This window comes from Anopheles darlingi, chromosome 2 (assembly GCF_943734745.1).
Source record: "Anopheles darlingi chromosome 2, idAnoDarlMG_H_01, whole genome shotgun sequence".
Lineage (NCBI taxonomy): Eukaryota > Metazoa > Arthropoda > Insecta > Diptera > Culicidae > Anopheles > Anopheles darlingi.
This window is the reverse complement of record NC_064874.1, coordinates 58,182,224-58,204,672: the sequence shown is the minus strand read 5'-3', so window position 1 is coordinate 58,204,672 and position 22,449 is coordinate 58,182,224. Positions and strand designations below refer to the sequence as shown.

At 46.4% G+C, this 22,449-nt stretch overlaps 1 protein-coding gene across 11 annotated transcripts in view; it reads right to left on the bottom strand.

Moving 5' to 3' along the window:
- LOC125949902 (trafficking kinesin-binding protein milt) overlaps positions 1 to 22,449 on the bottom strand; it is an 85,659-nt gene that overhangs the window by 17,753 nt on the left and 45,457 nt on the right. The window contains exon 1 of one of the 11 annotated variants that reach the window (XM_049677370.1): positions 9,996 to 13,686. The exons of 9 other annotated variants lie outside the window; for them this stretch is intronic. In XM_049677370.1, coding sequence (XP_049533327.1) covers positions 9,996 to 10,782 — 787 coding nt within the window. In that variant the 5' untranslated portion in view covers positions 10,783 to 13,686. Of the gene's footprint in view, positions 1 to 234; positions 1,951 to 9,995; positions 13,687 to 22,449 lie in introns of those variants that run through there. One more of the 11 variants, XM_049677380.1, reaches the window with a different exon arrangement.

Genomic DNA, 22,449 nt, shown 5'->3' with positions numbered 1-22,449 from the left:
ATGAGTGAAATATTAACGCAGCAGCATCAGCAGCTATTGAGTGTGAAAGCAAACACGCATATTGCATTAAATAATGAATGCGAAAAAGCTAAACCATCGAGCAACCAGAAGGCAAACCATAAACGTGTGCTCGTAAAGAATGATAGATGATGACCACCAGGCCTAAGGGTGCACGACGTGAAGTATATTGATGGGTAGCGAATATTTGACATTCAACATATCAACAACAGGCACCTGGTTTTGGTCCGTCGTTGCTGCTCCGTAGTTCAAGAACAGGCAGTACATCTGCTGTTGGTGGGACGAAAATGATCGATAAAGCTCGTCCTTTTTACGCTGTACCCACGGTTTTTCCCCGATCTGGTCCGCGACTTCCGTGTTCCCTTAACCAACCACCAACAATGCCAAAACGCACGTACGCCACACAACCACCAAACGCGTCCTTTGGGACGTCCTTTTTGGGTTTCACTTTCTTTTTTCCGACAATTATTTGGATTTCTTTTTCTGTTTACCACTCGGAGCGAACTATTTAGAATGATTTCACAATAATGCTCATCGTGAAAGGTTTACATCCTGTTTGGCACAGCTTGGTAGGGATGGCAGTGTATGGAAAACAACTTCACTTATCACTATATCAATTTTAGGAACACACCAAGATATATATTGTTGGCCTTTTTTTGCGTCGCTCGTATGCTCGAGTTTAATTCACAGAGAGCTCGTTTTCCTTCCACGCGCACGAAATGTCAAACGAAAACTGGGCTTGGGGCGTTCGCATTACCCTCCTGGCATGTCCTGCGGATGGCTTAGGGACGACCGCTTTTCCTTCTACATCACACGAATACATACAAGCTGACCGCGGATTGGTATGTGTGTGTCTGTCCGGGCGTTCATGTGTCGTCATTGCGTAGGAAAGGTGTGCGCTCTCTTTACGGAATATTGCCGCATTGTAGTTACGGTGTAATATCGTAACGTTTGTATTGTAGCCACTATAATGTTGACCTTAGCACGCTATAACTATCGAACAGAGCGCAGAGTGTGCGACATATTCCAATGAAAAAGAGGAAAATTCATTTAAGACGCAGGATAGTTTCCATTACGGTATCATCACCTGAACCCGCGCCCCGACTGCTTAAAGGCTTAGGAAGGGATCAGGTACGGAATGGTGAAACAATAGAGAGAATTGAAACCATACACCGGTGCTAGAGTAGATGACACCTGGACACGCATCAGCGGATTAGAGCGTGGATCGTACTGCTATGCGATGTGACAGGGGCACTTCTAGCTTCTCCCTCGCGAAGTTAGGTCACACTTTAAAGTCCATCGTTTTCTATGGATTCGGGACATGATTTTATGCTTTCAAATTGCTTTCTTCTTTCTCGGTGGTCGCCACGAGTTCCGTTCCGTTCTACTGCGCTGAATCGGATTAAAAAAAGATGGAACCACCATGGAAAATCGGAAAGCATTTTGAGTAAATGGATGGTCCACGTCGTCTTGGAAGCATCGATAATTGGTTTCGTTTATGTGGATGCAATGGAGCATGAGGGGAACGAAATGCCACTAAAAGTGTTACAACATGGTATGTAACTGTACACGCCCCCACACACCAATGGATGCCAAATTTTGGAAAAACAAACAACGTGAAGGCTTGAATGAATCTTCTACATCGGATCGAGAGCATTGAAACGGTCTGGACAATTGATTGTTTCAAGTAACGCAATTTACTTGTTGCTTATTTGAATTGTGCTACTTCTACATTACCTACAGTGGCAGATGTCTACAGTTAACAATATACATTTGGAACAATATTCGGTGGAAGATAAAATAATTAGCAAAGAGATTATTCTTAAAAAAAGCTAGGAAAATTAGTAACACGCCACGTTATCTGATACAAATGGTTGATACCTCCAAGAAACCGTAACAAAACACACAACGAACTTAAATGTTCATAGTTCATTGCCCGTAAACGACTAGTGCCATCGTGAAAAGTCAGTGACTTGTATCAGCATTAAAAAAATGGTTCACTTTATGAGGTTATCATCACGTCATAAAATGTTGACGTTATGCTTCAGCATAGTCATTAGGCTTAGCTTTTGGGGCAGTAAATTAAATAATCCTACCCATCAACCCATCCCAAACCAGCATCATTTCTCGCGGGTTCTGCATTCTTTCCGTTCCGCCTTTTTGAATCTGTTGTGACGGCGCGACCGTTTGCCAGAATGGAAATGGCAAACTGTGCGCCACCTCCATCCACTAATATGCGCACGAATAATCCTCCACGGATTTATGTCCGTCGGAAAAGAACGGTCTGTGCATGTGTTTGCTAGACGGAGAAAATGTTTCATCATCGTGGAAAATCGTGTATCTAGATTGTGAGGCAGTTCCCCTCTCCCAAAAAGGTTGTTGATCGCACATTCCACCGATGTGCGCTCCTGTCTCTGCCAGTGTGGCTGATCGTGTAGGTTAATGAGCCAGCCAACGCTGGGGGGTGGTAGAGATCAACGCATCGGAAGGCATCATCAGAACAACTAACTGGGCAGCACGAGTCACGAGTCACAAGGCTTCCACCTCTTCTGACATTTCGATGGTTCTTTCTCACGTAATTCGGGCTCCCGTGCCGTGTGCGCTTGGCCGTAGAAGAGAGGATGAGCACAGGAAATGAGTGCACGATGTCGAATGAAAACAAAACCCGAAATGAGCCTCCTCGCTCCCATCGGACGACGACCGTGGGAGTTCTGTCGTATTATGGTTGGTTTTTAATGTGGCCAGGCAGCAGCCAATATGATGCACTATGCAAACAAACTACTCCCGTCAACTCTTATACACACCCGGTGGTAGTCTGCGAGAGGAATAAATTTCAATTTTTAAAATATTTTTCATCTCCGGCAGCGTTAAATCAGCGTCATCAACTGGCGATCAAAGAAGGGCGAATATATTCGCCATCAGATTGGTCACGCTTGACACTTTATGTTGGATTATCTTTTCTTTCACACGAGCGCCACAGGTGCGCGATGAAAGTGATGGCCTCTTGTGCTGCTCGGCTGTAAACTTCAAGTCCAGTGCGTACAAGAAAGATAAAACAACAAAATGAAAAACCACACAATGACCACGACACCGAAGGAGGATGAAGGAGGAAGCCTAATTATTGGAGCAAACGAATGGGAAATGAACGTAGAAACGACGCCAACGACGCAAAAATTCTGTGCGCTCGTTCGTTCGCGTTCGATTTCCTCGACCGATCGCACACTTCCGTTGAAGGTGAAAAGTAAACCTTGGAGCTGTGGCTTTCCCACAGCTCACATACAGGCCGGCCGCAACAGAGTCCCCACCGGGGCGTTGTAGCGGCTCTTATGTCCGGACGTGAAGAAGCGATTTACGCAATGTTCGTGCATAAAGTACGCGGAGCGACGCAGAGCGTAAAATTGGACGACGGCAAACCCTCGAAAAACAACATCCAACCTCCAGTAATGACACAGTCACGGCCATGGGCAGCGAGAGAGGGAGGTGAGAACGCGCAGTTCGGCAACCTCCTCTGTGCATAATCCGCCCATTGGGGTTTGGGGCCCAGCCACTCCGGTCGTTGGATCATTCTTCCGTCTCTCGATTAATCCGCTAAAATGCGACCGAACGAGCGACAAAATGCAATTCGTGATCACAGACTTCCTCTCTGCCGGGGCGTACCGTGTCTTGGGCGTGCTGTGGTAACATTAATCTCCTTCCCCGATTCCCAAAGGACCGCGGAATGGTGAAGCGTAGCACGGCGCTGCGATTAGCTCATGCTGGTTCCATGATTAAAGGGACGGGACCTAAAACCATAGTGATAAACAATGTTTTGGCATTGGCAGAGGTAAGAATTACATCGCGCAAAATCGGCGAAAGTTGCGCAAACGAAAACGACAGCAAACGCTTTCGTGACGCCGGCAAAGAGTGTCCCCAATCGGACCACACCACGCCCAACCGAGTTATTCTGTAGCGATATTAAGACGAAGGAGAAAGGGATTTAAAACTGTTTCGACGGCTCTACACACTGCACTCCCGGGCTCTTGCCATCCAAAAACCCAAGGGAAAGGGCGGACAGATAAAGAAAAGTGATCGTGCAGTGCAGCGAGAAAGTGTATCATAATATGCTTCGGCAAGAACAACCATCGCCACCGTTGCTGCTGTTGCTGCTGCGAAGGAAATGATCACCACACCAAAGGGAAAAGGAGCGTTCGTTCCGCGGGTATTCCGTTTGGGCGGAAATTGGAAAATGAAAACAATGTTTTTGACCAGGGACCACGGATGATCAAGCAAGGTGACCTCAGCAGGAAAAGCATCCGTGAGCGAATAGCGAGAGCATCGCTTCTCATCCGGGAATAGGGAAACAAAAGAAAATGCATGGATATGGGCTGTCAGTGCTTTCAGTTTCATCTAGCTTAAGAGATTGTGATCAATATTACGAGAAGGATGGATTATTTGTTGAACAATTGTCAGGTGTATTAGCAGTTAGTGATACCATTAGTACTGGAAACAGATATCGTTATGTTCATATTGAACGATATCAAAAGCGATCAGTTTTGAATTAGATTGTGATAGGAACCAAACGAATCTGAGAACAATAAATAGATATAACAGCATCAGATTTTTTACACTCTTTATGATAAAACAAGAAGTGCAAAATTTACCGTGACCTACTGGAAATATATAAACTGAGTTCACCAGAAACAGGGTTTAAGAAACGGTATATTTATATACAATCATGACAACGCATCGACAACGCTACAAACCAGTGCTTTCAAAATGAGTAACATTATTTCTTTTTGCATCAATAGAACATGCACTTGAAAAGTCGTACTTCGGTGAATGCAGAGATATGGAATACTACTGTGTCCAAAAAGGAAGGTGACACGGTGTCCAAATTGCCCGCGTAAAAGGATATCTTTAGTTTTGTATTTTTTATATGTTGTCAGCACTGTTATTGACAACCATGGCAAGTTTCACGTCAAAATATTCACTAGTGTTTGAGATACGTATTTTTTTGTGAACTGCTAAAAGTGCATTCTTCGTTTTTCTCCATGTCGCAAATTTTTAAACAAAGAATTTGCATTAAAAATATTTTTTCTGCTGCAAATATACCAATGTGAATGGTACAGAATATCTTTAGTGACGATACTACGCCAATAAACATTATTTACACTTGGTGGAAAGACTTCCAGGAGGGTCGGGAACGTTTTGAAGAGGAAGAACGCTCTAGACGACCACCAACGACAATCAATGCAGTTCACGTCCAAAAAAATCAAAGATTTGGTGTTGGAAAACCATCGATTAACAAAAAGAGACTTTGTTGATGATATTTGCATATCAAACATATCCGCTAATTACATTTGGAAGAATGTTTTTCATCTTAAGCGCGTCAGTGTTCGATCACGATAATGCACCATCTAACACTTCGTTGGTTTTCTGTGACTTTTTTGCCAATATTTTCACTCATATCGTTCCGATAAAACCGTATGCGCCTGATTTGGTTACATTTGGCTTCTGGCTATTAGACAAGCCCTAAATTACGTTCCGGGGACACTGTTTTGACACGATAGAGCAGATTCAAGCCGCTGCGAAAAAGGTGCTGAAGGCCATTCCTAAAGACGACATTTTCGCGTGTTTAGAAAACTGGAAAATTCGTCGGCATAAGTGCATTGTGTCTGGGAGGGATTACATTGATGGCGAAAAAAATGATTTGGAAGAAAAATTAAGGAACTTTCAAAATACATCCAATGTCACCTTACTTTTTGGACACAGTAGTAAATGATCTCCTATTGAAAACTACATTTTATTTTTGCCGAACAATGACGCAAAGAATTATTCGTACATGTTTGGAAAAATGTTGAAAAGTCAAAAGTCGGATACTGATATCTCAGTTACAAAACTAAACCGTAAATAATCAGTTTAATTAAAAAACTTTGATCCAGCTTCCATATTTTAAATTGGAGCATACATGTGTTGAGTGTCAAATTCCTTTAAACATCCACTGGCAGCATCTGAAAAATCCTACCGATAGAGAGACAAGCAGAAACCGAATGAAGCAATTCCCATTCCCATTCGAAAGGATTGCAAATTTATGCTCCAATATGATGCTGTCGTGAGCGACCCCTCTCCTCCTCTCGATCTCCTACACGCTCATTCACCCTACACACCATCACCTCCAGTAGTGCTGATGATCATGTGTACGGGAAGAAATTGGATCAATTCATCTCCTCCACACTCGGATGAAGCTATTTCGCAGCCATAACATAACACCCGCCACACACCCGCCAGCAAGCATTCGACGATCGCCAGGGAAAACACAGACGCACACACGTCCCACGTTCCGTGTGTGTTTCGATGTCGGTCCCTTTAGTTTCGATGGCGCGTCGTCGTCGTCGCGAGCACAAATAAATCTCACCGGGCCGCCGATCGTGTGATGGTTTCATTGGCACCACATTCAGTTCACACGCTGCCAATAGGCGCTGCCTCCCCCAGGCCGACGAGAAATGCTTTCCTCGTGCCGATCGCATCACCGGGAGCTGGCCGTGCAACCGAAGCCACAGAAACTGGTGGGCTGTGGCCTGATGGTAATGTGTTGTTCAACATTGTGCAGCAATTTATTCCAGCGCCTCCGTGCGAAAAAGGTGACCGAAGGAGGGCGGTGACGGTGATGGTGCTACCGAGCGAGAGAAGAGAGAAGCAAATTGACGAACCAACCAAACAACAACGCAACGACGCAAGTGAAACCAAAATGCAAAATCACTGCCACTGACCACCTCGCTTTGTGTGCCTCTCGGAACCTTTACAAATGTGCGGATTCCGGCCACACGATCGGTCACAGCAAAGAACGGAGAAAACCCTCGAATGATTAGCAAAAATACCGTCGCGAGCGTCCCTCCGTACACACAGAGAGACAATTTATGGGAAAAGTTCATCGGCAAACGAGCAATTCAATTCGGGCGCACTAGTACCCCCTCTCCTATCCGTGTCTCGTGACATCGCACCTACGCACTTCCGCGTGTTGCGCAGAAGAAGCTGGAGCGCCTAGACAACGATAGATTTCTTATTTAGTTTCCCTTTGCGCATATTGATTAAAGTGCGCACACTGCCGGAGACAACGGTGGCTGCTCGTTAGAGCCGCAAAGGATTGAATCCGCGAATCAATGAATTATGCTGTAAGCTTATGGTGGTGAGCCGCGCGAAGCGAAGCGGAACATGCAAAGACATCGTCGTCGTGCTAGCCACGATCACCCAGGGGAATCGTAATCGTACGAGAAGATCGTTTGCCATTTATTCGAAAGATCCCCGTGCGCACACCGTCTAACGACTAACAATGTTAGGAAGTGAGCAATTCGTTGGTTGTATCATTAGGGGGGAGGAAACCGGACCCAACGATTTACGTAGCGCACGTAGCCGAGTGGAAATGTTAAAATTAAAATAAACAACGTCCATACAACTCTATCGGCGTGTGTGTTGACACAGGGAAGTTGATTAGCCATCACCTTTCAACAGCTCGAACCCTCCTTCCTTTAAAGGGGGGAAATTATGCTTTCGCTTGGAAAAGCAAAAACCAACCCCCAAGCGTACTGTCTCCATTGGGTGATTTGGAAAAGTGTTGCTGTTAGCTAGGAAGGATGCATAATCTAACGCTTGAGCAACCCCGTAAACGTTCTTTTTTAGCTGGTTATTGTTTCGACTAATGGCTTATCCGTCTGCTAAAATTGAGCTTATTGATTTCATTTCAATTAGCTTTCATTCTTCAACATACAATTAAAGAGAAGCCGCGCCCGATTTTCGGCATGCGAGCGCAACTAAGTGGCAAGAACACTTTCATTCCTTCACTTTGTTTGATATGCATCACTGAGTGAAAGCAATCGAATAGTATCAGTGCAAACATTCAGTCAATTATCAATCAATCGTGCAAGGAGCTAATCGTGATTTCGTGCTTTCATTTGCAAAACCAATAGTACCTCCTTCAGCTGGAATGGATACTTGTGCAAGCATCGGATGCGCACGCTTCCTCCTGGCCAGTATCATAAAGGGCAACATAATTGCCAGCAGATAACGGGAACCACCCCTATGCAGGCAGCATTAGGGTATTAACACTACTAGGCGGCAGCAGCGGCCACAGTAAATGGAGCCTATCGCTGGAGGCTAATGCATGTCATCGAAAGAGCAAATACAGCAACATAAAAAAAGAACCCGGGCTAATGCCTGCGCTCAGACAACCTGCGAGTTGTTTAGCAAACCCCGAGGGCGAATTTCCAACAGGAATGCGAAGTCAAAGGAACGCAGTAGCAGCAGCAGCAGCAACAGCACAGGGAGCGGACGACGGGGACGATGACCTGCTTTCGGGAATGAAGGTTTCTAGGTTGCCACCTGTATGACACTGCGCTACCGGGCTTCTTCTCTCCGCTCTGGCTGGGCTCACACACAGGAAGAAACACGATACTGCTTCACCTTCGGGCAAGGAAGCGCTCGAAAGCGCTGATTGGAAATCCGTGGGCGAAAGACAAAAAATAAACGGAAAACCATCCTCGCAAGGGTTCGTCGTTTGATACGGCACTGAAGTCTTGCGTTCCACGAGGTGCACCCAGTGATGTGCACCTCAAATGCCAACCGGTTTTGGGGCACTTCAATGAGTAACTGTTTATCTAAATGTTCGATAAATCAACCAGACCAGAGGGGTCGTGGTGTATAGCGTGTGGCTAATCGGTCACGCTGCTGGCAGGCCGGCCGGAAGGACAGAACATGCTCCATCCATGGACACCCTCTGTGGCCAGGCAATAAGCCACAAGAAACATGTTGCTTGTTTTCTTTTTTTTGCAGGATATGTCTCTCCGTGGTGTGATATGTGATACGCGACGCGGCGTCTTGGCGAGGAAAACGACGATTTTCTCTCTAAATGTCCGAGTACCAAGGAGGGGATCCACGCGAAAGTGTTACTACAAGTCGTAGAAAAAGCATCGTCTGCAATTGCTGCTGCTAAGCAAGTGGCACTAACGATGGAACTTTATCGAACCAATTGGTTCCCATTCCGTTAAGCAGCAGCCTCTCCTGGCGTGCTTTCTGACGACCTGATGCGATCACAACATAAAAATTGATCGCGACAAGAAATTTGCTGTACACACCTCCACACGTTAACAAACGGGACAGGTATAAGTACGTAATCAATAATGTGCCGACTCTCTGTCCACATTCGCGCAATGCATGGACACGTTCGCCTCGTGGAATAGAGTTATCCCAGGGCGTCCCGTGGCCGACAGCATTATTGCGCGCTTGTGGTGTGCCATGGGAAGAAGATGATCAATCAACGTGTCCCCGCAAGGGCAGGTAGATGGTTGTTGTTGCTGGCCATGTTTGTCATCTCACCACGGTCATTCCAGAGCACCCCGGGGGCGGCCTTTCATCGGGAATGGCAGACTAGAAGATAAGCCAGTACAAATTGATTAACCATAGACGAATTCTGCCTTCAACGGTGCGCCGGTGGTGCTGCAGCCAACTTTACCACATCCACATCTTGCCGTCATGAATGGCCTGGAGAGTCGCTGGATGGCTTGCAACGATAGAGCGATCAGCTATTTGATCGGCATGAGGCGATCAGCATGACACGCGAGCGAGCGAGCATGAACTGAGACAAACTTGACATCAAACCGAAGGGCGCTCGATCGATTCCGTCGATTTCAATTAGAAGCGCTTCCACATCCGCGCGCGCTTACCGCTAGCGTCAGTCAATCAAATCTCATGCAATGCCATATCGATCCCTCCTGACATCTACCTCATTATCGAAGAATCGTGTGCTGTAGATGGAAAAAGATGTTAAACAAAAGTGCTTCAAAAACTAAAGAGATGCGCAACTACTGCTACTGAAAGACGACGATATGAAGCAGTGAGGAGTGTGTCTCTTTTGCAACTCATGATTAAGCATAATGAAATGCAACAGAAAAAGAGTGCACATGGAAAGCATTCAACTGGGCGCAAAATAACGCAGCATTAAATACCTTCAAACATCATGCGTTCGCTGTCATAGGCACCACCGCAAACCGAATGATACGAGGTGGTCGGTTCGATGTAACGGAACAAACCACTTCCATCGGTCATCCCCGCGGCGCACGTGCTACTACTGTTGGGTGTGTTCGTTTCAAACACCATTTCATGCTCCTGTTCCAATGGCAAAGGATCTTGCGTGTGGTTTCGTTGTCGTCGACTTCGTCCTGGTTGCCGTCCTGGATGATGATCACTTTGGTCGAGTGGCACGAAATCGATCGCATCATCGTGTAACTGGGAGCCACCACCATAATCATCAACATCATCATCGGAGCGGCGTAGGTACAGATCCGGGTCACGTTCGTAGCTACTACCGGAAGCGAAGGCATTGGTGCTGCTGCTGCTGCGTGATCGAAGAGGAAGAGAAGGCGTCGTATCGGAAGTGCTTTCCAGCTCGATCGTGCTACGTTCGAGCGTTTCGATGTTTTTCGAGATACCAAAGTTAGCCTTCGCCTTCGTCACGATGCCTTGCGTGAGCAGTTGGGCCAGCTCAAGGTTCAAAGGTGTACCACCACCTGCTCCACTGTCGGCTTCATCGTCATCGCTGCTCCTGCCGTGCAGTCCGGGATGACACCTTCTTCGGTGATCGGGATGATACTCTGCTGCGCCAGGCACCGCGTGAATGTCCTCGTAGTCAAACACTTCAAAGTCTGAGGGTGTCGAGGAAGACTTTTCGTACTCCTCATCCTCCATCACCACCTCGACGCTACCACCACTCGGCGGTGTCGTACCTTCATCCATCGTTTCCGAACAGCCAGCCGCCAGCAGCCGTTACTGCTGGCACGTACGTAGTATTGAGGCACTTCACCGGTGCCGACACATGTGGTCAAAGTGTTTTTTCTGTCTGGTTTATTTCCTTGCAAAATCGCTGGCGCATTTCTTCATCTCAAAAAAAGGCACATGTCTGTGTAATCTCTCTCTATCTCTCTCTCTGTGCAACAGCAATTCAAAACGTTGCAACTATCATTATAAGACGGATGTTTTACGGTGTTTTCCACAATGGAACTTTTGTGCACGGTATTGGCAGACCGGGGGAAAAAATTCAGATCCCTATTATCAGCGCGTGGATTGATAATGCTGCGGAGCTGATGATTTCATCATCAAGCCCACCTCTCAACTCAATCACTGTTTGCCAAGATTTTATCAACGATTTTGCATGCATGGATGTCTGGCAGCAACACAACACCGCCGCCGCCGTACTGGTAACAATGATTTCGATAATTTCTTGGAAGTTGTGCGTGGGCATAAGGAAGGTGTGTACGCGCGTTGTGCGTAATTACTCAATATCATCGAGAGACGCGGATGGTAATAGAGGTTGTGGCGGTTTGATCCGAAACCATCACAACACCCCAGCTCGTCGCTCTTCGTCCCGGGGTGGTGAGGAGGTATTTAATTTTCACACGCATAAATAACCGACTAGCGCATTCGATGAGCATTCCGTAAGCTGCTGTATAGGACCACCCCTGGTGCGGGTGTTGGGTATGCTTGGAATGATGAAGAAGCACATGATATCACGGCCCGCGAGCGCTGGATGTGTGTTGCTTTCTTTCGCGGATACCCGTAGCAGTACTCTAGGGTTCAACAGTTCACGAAGCACACACTTTTCTCGACAATTTCCCTTTTTTACAAAACAACTTCATAATGGAGCTCGCGCGCTGCCGCAAACACACACACATAACTGGAACATATTCAAATGAGCTTCACTTATGTAGCCACGGGCTGGATATGATGGTGATGATGCGAAAAAAGGGGGAAAAGAATTAGCACCCCCGCTTGGTAGCGCGCTGCTCTCGATGATGAAAAACGGTTATTATTAAGTAAAAGAAAAAAACTAAACAACAAAACAAAGATGGTGTGAAGCTAGCCAAATGGGAAAATGAAGGAATTTTCTTTTCCATGGAAAACGAAACGGAAGAGATGGTAATGCAAACGGAAAAAAACGAAAAGAAAACAAACCACGAAATAGACATCAACCAAAACACGATCCACAAGCGCTCTATTGCGCGGAATTAGACGCTCTGCCGGTCCGGTCCGGGAGATAAAAGCGATAAAACACGTCTTCTTTTCGATAATCAGCCGAGCCCGTTTGTACGTCGTGTTCCATAATGATCATCGTACGGCTTTTTGAATGATGATCTTCTCATTAGGCGAAACACGAGGGGCACGACAAATGGGATGTGTTTGCCCTTCTGTGGCCTTTTTACAACGTAGAGAGGAAAAACCTACGAGTGCATGGAAAAATGCGTCCTATGTACCGGCAGGCAACGGTGGTGGTGGTCATAGGAAAATGGATCCATCCATCTTGGCATAACATTGTAGCCCAATTATCACCGTAATTAGGGAAAGAAGACGCACGGTTTACGTGCAGCAGGGCGCTACTGTCGCACTAAGCAACCGATTCAAGATTGGTGAAGGGAACTCAACCAACCATCCATTCGTATATTTATCCGGCACTGCTTTCTGCCTGAAACACAATTCTCCTCGTAGACCACTTTTCGGGCATTTAACCATCGGGAAAGATTGATGAGTTTTAGCCATCCCACGTTGCAATACCGAGAAATGCAACCTTTCTCTGAACGCTCTCTGTCGTACGTTACCACCCCATCATCGCAGCAACGCCAACATCATAAATGTTCGTTCCGCAAAAGTATTGCATTGCGATAGACGCAGAGATGTATTCCATTTATCACCGAGTTGAACGCAACTTCGGTTCGGTGCTAATGATTCCAAATTAACCGCCAGCACGATGAGGGGTTCACTTTCCTCACCTCACGGAGGCAACATTCAAAAGGTGAAGCCGAAATCAGGCACGCCGGATGTTTTAACGGCTAGGAAATTGTTGGAAATTTTGTGGGGAGAAAAATGTCTCCGTTTAAACCATTATTATCACCACATCTTGTGGATTAGTAGCTCTTTCTCGATCTCGATCGAGCGATTCGATTCGTTGTTAGTGAGTAGATAGAAGAGAGAGATTTCCCCGGTACTCAACTGGTTATGAAGTACTCCATGTTGCTGATAGTCTGGAACACCTTTGTGCCCAACACCATTTCGGCCATTTCGTTCATTTTGTTGTTCAAATAGTGCTGTTTTTCGGTTACGATATGTATGTCACTCTACATTTAACACCTTCAGCACGGAGGAGCACTGCTAGGTACACATCATCTCTGTTGAATATTTCGGTGTACGCATCAAGCGCATCCAAAGCGCACATGCACTTTACACAATTTGCTTTAAGACGGTTTTTATAAAAGTTGTCACAGTACAGTATGAACTTGAATTCAATATTTTAATCTGTTGCTTAAACAAACTGCACAACAAACGCACACAAAATACTATTCGATTGGGAGAGGTGATTTACGAAACATAATAACAAACGCAGACGCGGAGGCACAACAGAGAGCACAGGAGCTGGCTACAAAGTGAGACCACGATGCATCGCGCCGGAACGGTTCGAGAAAACTGAGAAGCTGCCGGCGACACCAGGCGCACCGGAGCCGAGGATTGGGGGCTTCATTGCTCGCGCAGACACCAAACTGGAGGGAAAGCCATCGGAAAACGCAATTCCACAACAACAGCAACGCGAGCGAGCGAGCCCGAGAGCGAGGACAGTACGAGAATCACGAACCAACCCACCGGTATGGGGGGGGGGGGGGGGGGGGGTCGGTCTCTTCCGTGGGCTCCACAAGGTTGAAAGAAACGGAGTGCAGCTCTCAGATGCTCACTTGAGAATTTCCACCAAGCGGATCTACTCTTTAGCGAGTACAGCATGGACCACAAGAAGGGTAAAGACCGGTGGTGGAATGCTGCTTCTTTGCCAAACAAGTAAAAGTAAACAAACGAATTACTCATCTGGGGAATCATAAGAGAGAGATACACTAGGAGAGAGAGAATGGCGATCATCTTTCAGCATAAAGTGGGAGGGTATGTCTGCAGAAAGGGTGGTTGGTTTTGGTGTGGGCGAATTTCCGGTGGACGAAACTACGTAGGACGTAGGGAATAATTGAAAAAGAAACCTGTTTTTATGTCACACATTGATAAACATTGCATTGCATCAAATATGACGACAAGTGGTTCCCATTTCTCTTTACTTTCATCATCGTGAACGGCAGGAGGTCGAGGGCTAGCAACATTAATTCCCGAACAGGTAGATCGATGGATCTGGCCAGGGGAGGGTGAGCTTCGTCCCTATATCACAATCAATTGCAAGGTGAAAGGAAAATATTGACTGAAACGTTGTCTTTTCGGGATAACAACTCACGTTGATGAATTCCCGATCCTCCGCCAGTTGTCAACTGTTTGATCAATCAGCTTTCTTTATGAAGTACTGTAAATGAAGAGCGCATTAGCTAGATATTATCTGGAAGTGTCTGCACTGCGAGATTCAGACAAAGAAGATCTCTCTCTCAATTTATCCAACTTGTACTTATCACACTGCCAAAAGTGTTCTTCCTGATCTCATTCGCCGCCTCCACTGTGGCACCAACTGCTGCAACTAATTAACACACTTTTCCACTACTGCCTGTCTGCCTGACTGTTTGCTAAATGGTTCCTACGACACGGTTTTACTGGATTCCACAAGAGAGAGAAAAAAAAGAGATCACATCCCCTTTACAGAGGCCTTAACATATTTTCCCTGTCCATCATGGAGGAGCTAAAACGAGATTTATCACGCAGCAGGTTAACGTCGTGCGATTTGACGAACTGCTCGCAGGAAAATTTCGTGAATTTTGCGCCAGAAACTCCGCGACCGTCGCTGCCACCATGTATCTTGCGGTCGCGTCTGTGTAACTGATGTGCGATGCGGACTCTAGAGTGAGATAAGTGCGATCGTGTCCACACCGCCGAAATGTCCGAAAATGACCACGCCGAACGGCCGTGAAGCTTCATTTACAAACAAACGAACTTCTGATACGCTCAGCTCGGGATCATACATATTTAATTACGCACGATAAAGATTAGAGGAGAGATGCTTGCCCTCTCCGCTGACTTCGTATCGCGGAACTGTCGGAAACTATTTTCCCGGGACAAGTGACGAAAAACGAAAGAAATTCCTCTGCGAATGTAGGGGGCTTGGGAAAATGAAATTTCCGCGACGTCACCTTTTGGGAGAAAGTAATTACTTATCTCGCCTCCCAAATGGCTGGGCCTCATCGGAAACTATTGGTCTTCTCCAACGGCATTCACACGTGTGTGTGTGGAGGGGTCTTGGTGCATTGTGCTGTTTGTCATTGCTTTTCCTCTCGACGAAGAACCGACGATCGCCGGTACAGGAAGCTGCTGCCGATGCCGCAGAGTGACAGTTGAAAACCGCAGCTTAGAGCCGCAGAATCTGGCGCCTCGCGAAGAGGTGGCTATAAATTATTGTTGGACATCGACAATTTATTGCCGTCGACGCTTGTCCCCTCCTCGATCATCGTTCAAAGTTATTTCAATTCAATGAAAAACGACAGCCGAGAAGCTTGGTGTGCTGAAGCTGGAATAAATGATTGGATGAAGCGCTGCATAAGTTATCCTATCTAAACATAACATTTCACCTGGGTTTCAACGATCATCTACGAAGATAAATCTGAACGCATTACCAATCGATCGATGAATCTGTGTGCAAATACTCCATCGATACGTGATTAACAAACAACACTTTCCCATCGCAAAAGCGTCGCCCGCCAACGACACCGGTAGCTGTTTTAAAATGAAAATATCTGGCCAGCCAATAACCGGGCATTCGCCAACGAGCCTCCACTCATTCCCCTCTCTCGAGGAGAAAATGGTAAATTGCAGTAGCAAACACACACTAGTGGGTTGCCTTTTATGTGTCTCTCATTGGTAAGATGCCAATCGAAATTGGTTGTCCATTTTTGTGTTGAATTTCGATGAATATTTAGGTTGCACCCCCCGCCGTAGGCTCGCCTTCGTTTGGATCGTTAATCAAATATTCCGTTAGTAGTGTGTTTTTGGTTGCGCCAACCAATTGATCGACGACATCCCTCGACATCGACGGATGTGTTGCAATAGTTTTGCTAACAATTCGGGATATCAATTCCATATCGTATCGCTGATACTGAACTACAAATTTGAAGAACGTAAGTAGAGGTTTGAGAAAAGAAGTTTAAATAAATATAAATATATATATAATATTAATCGTTACTCAACATCTGGCTTAGTGCTCAATTATCAAACATGTTAAAATCAGGTCCTGCATGAAATTCTTCCGTTAGATAATGGAACACTATTGAATAGATTTTCTAAATTTCAGTAAAACAACAAGAATATTTCGAGTTTGCGTAACACCACGAGCTTAAAAATCATTTAATATAAATACAACAAATTTGATAAAACTCTCTGAGGTTACGCTTTTTTGGTTTACGTTTTGTTTTGCAGTTGAAAGAAGGTTTAAAATGAAATGCATTGTCATGCTTTGTTAAACATGTTGTTTTAACATAAAATGTTGAAAACAAAATGGTGAAAATAAATAAAATGCCTTCTCTCAAAGTCTCTCCTTTCCAGGAGACCCCAGTTAACACGAACTTAATGTTGGATGTGTAAAACATGCAATCACACCATCTATATGGCGTACGAGATAAATCAAGTATTGAGAGGAAACCATCCAAATAAATGCGCGCACAACAACAGCATGCAAAACATCGATCGACCCGTTACCAAAATTCGCTCCGGCGCGGTCATCGGTCAGCAACAAAGGTGGTGGGATTTAGGGAAGCGAACAAACCCAATCGGAAGGTTCGACGCTAACTTGTGATTTCCGACCGTTTTACCCGTCTCCGCCGGATCACCGGTCAAATTGCATAATTGCGCACAGACGTCGAACTCTGAAGCGATCGAAAAGCACCGAAAATGCAATGGTGGTAAGGGGCTCGCCAAGCTCGCCAAAGCTGCTGCCCACAATTCGATAATTCCGTTCCGTTTGAAGCATAATCTTTCCGCCCTAACCCCTGCGCAAAGCAGAAAAAGGTGGGCCAGCCACTAGTCATTTGGAATTTCCCTTCGGCACACACAAAACCAACATGTGATTCGAACTAATTAGTACCACCACCAGGCCTGCGTCTCATAGAGGTCTCAAGTGGCGCCTAAGGGCGATTAATTGGAGGTGAATAAGGGGAGACACTTAGGACCGAGATCCATTCATCCATCATGCGATCATTTGCCGTAACCGCTCGCCCAGCCACCAGCGCTGTGTGAAGATTGCTCATGAGCATAATTATCACATAACATGCGACAGGATGTGACCAAACGGGGCGGAACGGGACAGGTGTGCAATCACGCACAGCTCTATGGGTGAGACAGTCAAGCGAAATAGAAATAGAAGACACAAGAACAAACCCACAGTGAAAGTGAAAAGGCTTCCTATCAAGATACAAATGCACTAAACAACCCGCGCAGAGGCCCATTGAAAGTAAAATCGATATCAAGGCTGTTCTGAAATTACCAGTTTGGACCTGGATTGGAAAATCGATATCCTCCAACCAACGAGCCTCTCTCCCTCTCGTTTGGGTTGTTCTCAAGAAGACTCTGCTGTTTGCTGGTAAGAAAACAAACGGGAAATGAGCCCAACGAATAACATTTGGCGTGGCCTAGTTTACTTTCCGGCCTGACCCAACACACCTTCTTTTGCAACGTTTGGGGTGTCAGCAGCAGGTGCTACTACTCTATTCTAGCGTTTTGCATTTGAGTTCGTTTGAATTTTATGATCCGTTTCCTCGCCTTTCACTTTGGGGGTGCTTTTAGAGAGAGATTAGAGACGTCCGGAATGTAATGTCTTACGTGCTACTCGCCGATGACTCATACACAGACGCAATTTAAAATGGTTGACATTTGATCGAGAAATCAAATCCTGTTCACATTGTTGGAGCACGAAATGTTGTAAGTATGCATTAGACTAGAATTTGAAATAATGCGTTACTCTCATTATTCTGTTTTCAACTCTGCTTTCATTTTGTTATGTTCATTTCCTATTATTGGCCACTAAAGTAGATCGAAATCGAAAACGAATAATAAATCAAGGGATCTCTTATTAAGTAGTAGTAGTGTCTTGTATTTTTTTTCCTAATTCCATGCCTTCCACTCCAAAAAAACAGGCGACAATGATTAACTTTTCATCTAGCCAATTAGAATTAGCAAACAATAGCCTCTCTGAAGCTCATTTTGCAACCCCCAAAGCATTAAGATGATTAATTGCCTTTCAATTGAGATGACAACGGGAAGTGTCAAAACTATCACCAGATCAAATTGTTTCCAAATTCGGTTATGTCGTAGCCAAAACCTGGCTGAGACAACAGCATCATGTCACAGCTCTCCGACCCATCATCTAAAGGGATGAAAAAGTGGCATGACATTTCTAGGGCAAAATCATTGTTTATCATGATTCCTTACAACCGGCAAACAAAGTGTCCAAACCACCACCACCGCACTGTACCGTGGGAGGATGTGTTTCTACCACCTATGCGGAGTGTCTCTCTCTCTCTCTCTGTGGGGGTTAGAGAACAAACAAGAAACATTAATTGTTGACCGAACACAGCAAATGGATGTCAGGAAGCGGAGGGTTGCTAAATCATACCAGCCCGGTGGTGGGTGCGCCAAATTGCGCAGCCTCACAGCGGAAATGTTAATGCGCCAAAAGCTCGCTCCTTTGTTTCTGAAGCGCTACCCGCACAAGACGATGATGATCGCTCACTGGCTGCGCGGGATTCGTCTTCCAGCTTCTTTTTGGCGTGTTCAAAAGGACAAGACCAAACTGTTTCGACCGTCCATCCGATGCGTCCATCGTGGACGTTATCACGCGAGCTTTCTTGTGCGGCTTCACCACCATCATCGCACCCGTGCTGATCTCGATTTCCATCGTAAACCATCATCATCAAGGTGGTGCGCAGCATCGTTGTTCGCGCGAACGACGACGTCAAGGTGAGACACACCACAGCAACTTATCATAATGCCTCGGAATTTAACATCTCGTCGCGGCGCATCGCATACCACCTCCACACCTGGATGCTGCTGCTGCAGCTTGATTGTGGAACAATGGAAGAGTTTCACAGAAGACATCATCATATCGGTGACCAGCGCGCGAACAGTGAGAGTGATTTTAAGGTGCGACACGACATCCAGACAGTGCAGCATCAGCTCGTGCTCGTCGTGGCCACCCACCATCGTCAGGGGTTTGAGCATAATTGAGCGATTCTTGTCTTAGCCACAAACGACACCCCCAGTGGGTTGGTGGAGGGATTTCGGTTTGTTTTCTCTTCGTTATCTACTCCCGCCCAACCGGGATGGGACGGGACGGGACGGGCCAGCTGTAGCTGTCGATTAATTGGCCACTAGGCAAGGTGTGTCACAGATGAAGCCTACGAACCGCCGACCCTGGCCACGGTGTGAAGTAGTTTTGCATATAATGAACCGTTACTCAAGCGATCGCGAACCTGTGGTGTCTACTATGCGATGACCCGAAGTGTTGCTTTAATTAACCTCGAAGCCCGGCCCGGCGGTTGACCATACTGGCACGCCGGTGGAAGGTAAGAGAACTTTCCCTTTTCGTCGTTAAAGCCCTCCTTCTTCGGTAGAGTTAGGGAGCTACTGGAAGCTACTGGAGAATACTGACCAGCAAACCCATTTTCGATCATTCATAACTCACTGCCTGCCAGTGCGGACCTCGCCCAGTAATCAAACGCCGCCAAGAGTTATCCCGATGGCTGAAGCAGTAAAACAGACAATCAACGAGCCCAACTCCTCTCTGCGACATTTGCCATTCGGGGGATCTATAAATTGGCCTCTAAGCTGCTGCTGCTGCTGCTCCCTATTCAGCTTCCCTGCAATTACCCAACGTTTGCCACTATCTTGCGCCCATCTTCTGCGATAGATAAAACGCTTTAAACGGATTGTGCTGACCAGCACCAACGGAAAGGGTAGCAATTGGGCGGACCGTCCGACGCAAGAAAACATTGTGTTCGATTGTGCAATATCGTGGTGGGTCTACAATCGGTAGCTTGGAATTTCGTGCTCGCGGGGACCAATCTTTCGCACATAATTGTAGCCCATCATCTTGCGCTCCTTATGTGCTGGTACCGACCTAGCATTAGTTAAAAGGCGTGGACAATAAATAAAACAATCGACAGGCCGGCTCTGAGAACCGCAATGTGGCCGGCTCCTGTGGGCCTAGAGGTGTAATACTTACGATAAGCAATGACCAAACTAACCGTCATGTGGTGCGTGAATTGTTAAAACGCGACCTCCCTCATTCAGTTTTGATGTGATAGTCAACAGTTTAACAGTGACCTGGGGCTCTGGAGAATTCAATTTCACACCAACCACAACCAGGTGCAAACAAACAGTTGGTGCATTTTTATGCTGCCCCTTTTGATTGCGGTCAGTGACATTAACAGTGACTGCTTTTGATAGCGCCCTGAGCGACACCACCCAAACCAATTACTTCACTTTCGGAGGCCGTTCTCTCCGCGAATGACTTAATCTCTTTGATTTCCCATTTCACATTCGATTGCGCCATGATCGAACGTGACGCCAAATATTGACACGAACGCGAACGCGGATCGTTGCAGAATTAAAAGTGAAATTAAATACCTCAGCCACTAAGCCAAGCCACCAGAGCTTGGTCGTGATCGAAGATCGACATACACCGATCGGTTCATCGACTCCATCCCCCGACGTAAGGGCGACACTGCGTGTCGAGAAACATCAGGACAACTGGTGCCAACATAATGTGCGCGGCATTCTCCCCTGTTTCGATCACGTCCCAGAGGGGCCGATGGTTTCCGTTCTCTTTCAGGCCGCAACCCAGCACACTTTCACTCTGGCTCGGAGGAGATGCTGTTACTCCAGAGGGACATGTTTGTCGAAACTGTTTTAAAAACCGTTCCGTTCCCTCTCTTTCCACCCTGCCGCGGGCGCAGGCTGCTCCCGATACTATTTTCGCACAAAAAAGAGGCAAAATAGATCACAAGCCATGATGACATGAGGAAAGGTAACGCAGCGGGCCGTCATCTCCACACTGACATCGCACGACGTTACACAATAATCGATGTCGTTATTACGGACATGCGATGTCCGAGGTCCTTCTGCTCGAATTGTTCGACTGAGCCAGAGAGATAGAGAGATACAACCTGAGAGGAAGAAACTGTCTCTGCCAGTGCCGATTGCATATACTTTCCTTTTTCGTGCTGCCTGCCTGTGTTATGATTTATCAATGTATGAAGGTCTGAACAGAGTACAAACGTATATCCCCGTCGAAGGATCGGGCAAATGCTGATCTTGTTATCTGTTATGGAGTGTAATGCGCCATATTCGATGGGCAATAACTCTGCAGCTCTGCCAGCCTGATACTATCTGGTTGGTTTGTGGCCAGCAAGAGTGTGCACTTGATAGGCTTTGAAAAGCGCGAGTAAAAAACGTGAGCATGAAACAATAGAACCAACAAACTGTGACCGAAAGCAGATAGGTATGCGATATCGTATGTCCATTTTTGAGATTGTGTAGATTTGGAAAAGGATTGTGACGGGGCGATTACGATTTAAGATGTTCATTCTATGCTTCACCAAGTAGTTATCGGATTTCATGCGGAACTGCAACGCTTGGCGTCAAAAGCCTTCCGTCAGAATCTTGTAAAAAGCGACTGACAATCGCAGACAACCCGATACCGAGCGGTGCGTCTTATGTTTCCCATATAAATGTCCTCAGTGCAAACAAACGATTCCATTTACGTTTATTCGCTGAACCATCAGGCAAACGAAAGGAAACGTCGTGAGCGTGTGGAAAACTCAATCAATAGGGTGTGCGCGCACGTGTTCCTAGTGGGACACCAATTCGAACCAATTCGCTCAATTTGTTATTAGCTTTGTACGGATGAAATGGAAACTCGTGCTCGCACGATCTAATAAACATGTCGCCGGAAATTACATTTACTGTCGCCGCCACGCTGTGGACATGGAGGGATGGGCCATGAAACGAACACTCGTGCGCGAAGCGAAGAGCGCTGATTCGTGTAATACGCGGCGAAGAGAGAGACGCGTCGTGTCTCGAGCTGTATCACGCGTCATCGCTAGCAAAACCTTGGAAAGCCCAAGAGCGATGGTCGGTGATTCACGTAAACGATCCGAAGCGCTGCAGCTAGAGAGGATCACTTCTCGCGAGGAGCAGAGCATCGTGTAGTGAGTGGCAATTATCCAGTAATGTCTACCACCCACACAGACCACTCCGAAACCGAGCGACGTGTGAGGTCACGATGGATGCCATCCATTGTTGCACCACTTTGCACAATATACACGCACGCACACACACACTGGGGTGGCCCACCAGTTGGTGGAAAATGCGATAAAATGGAAAAATCGAAAAGGCTCTCCTCCGCCGCTCCGTGATGATCCTTCTCTCCGTGGTGTCCGTGTGCGGGCGCAA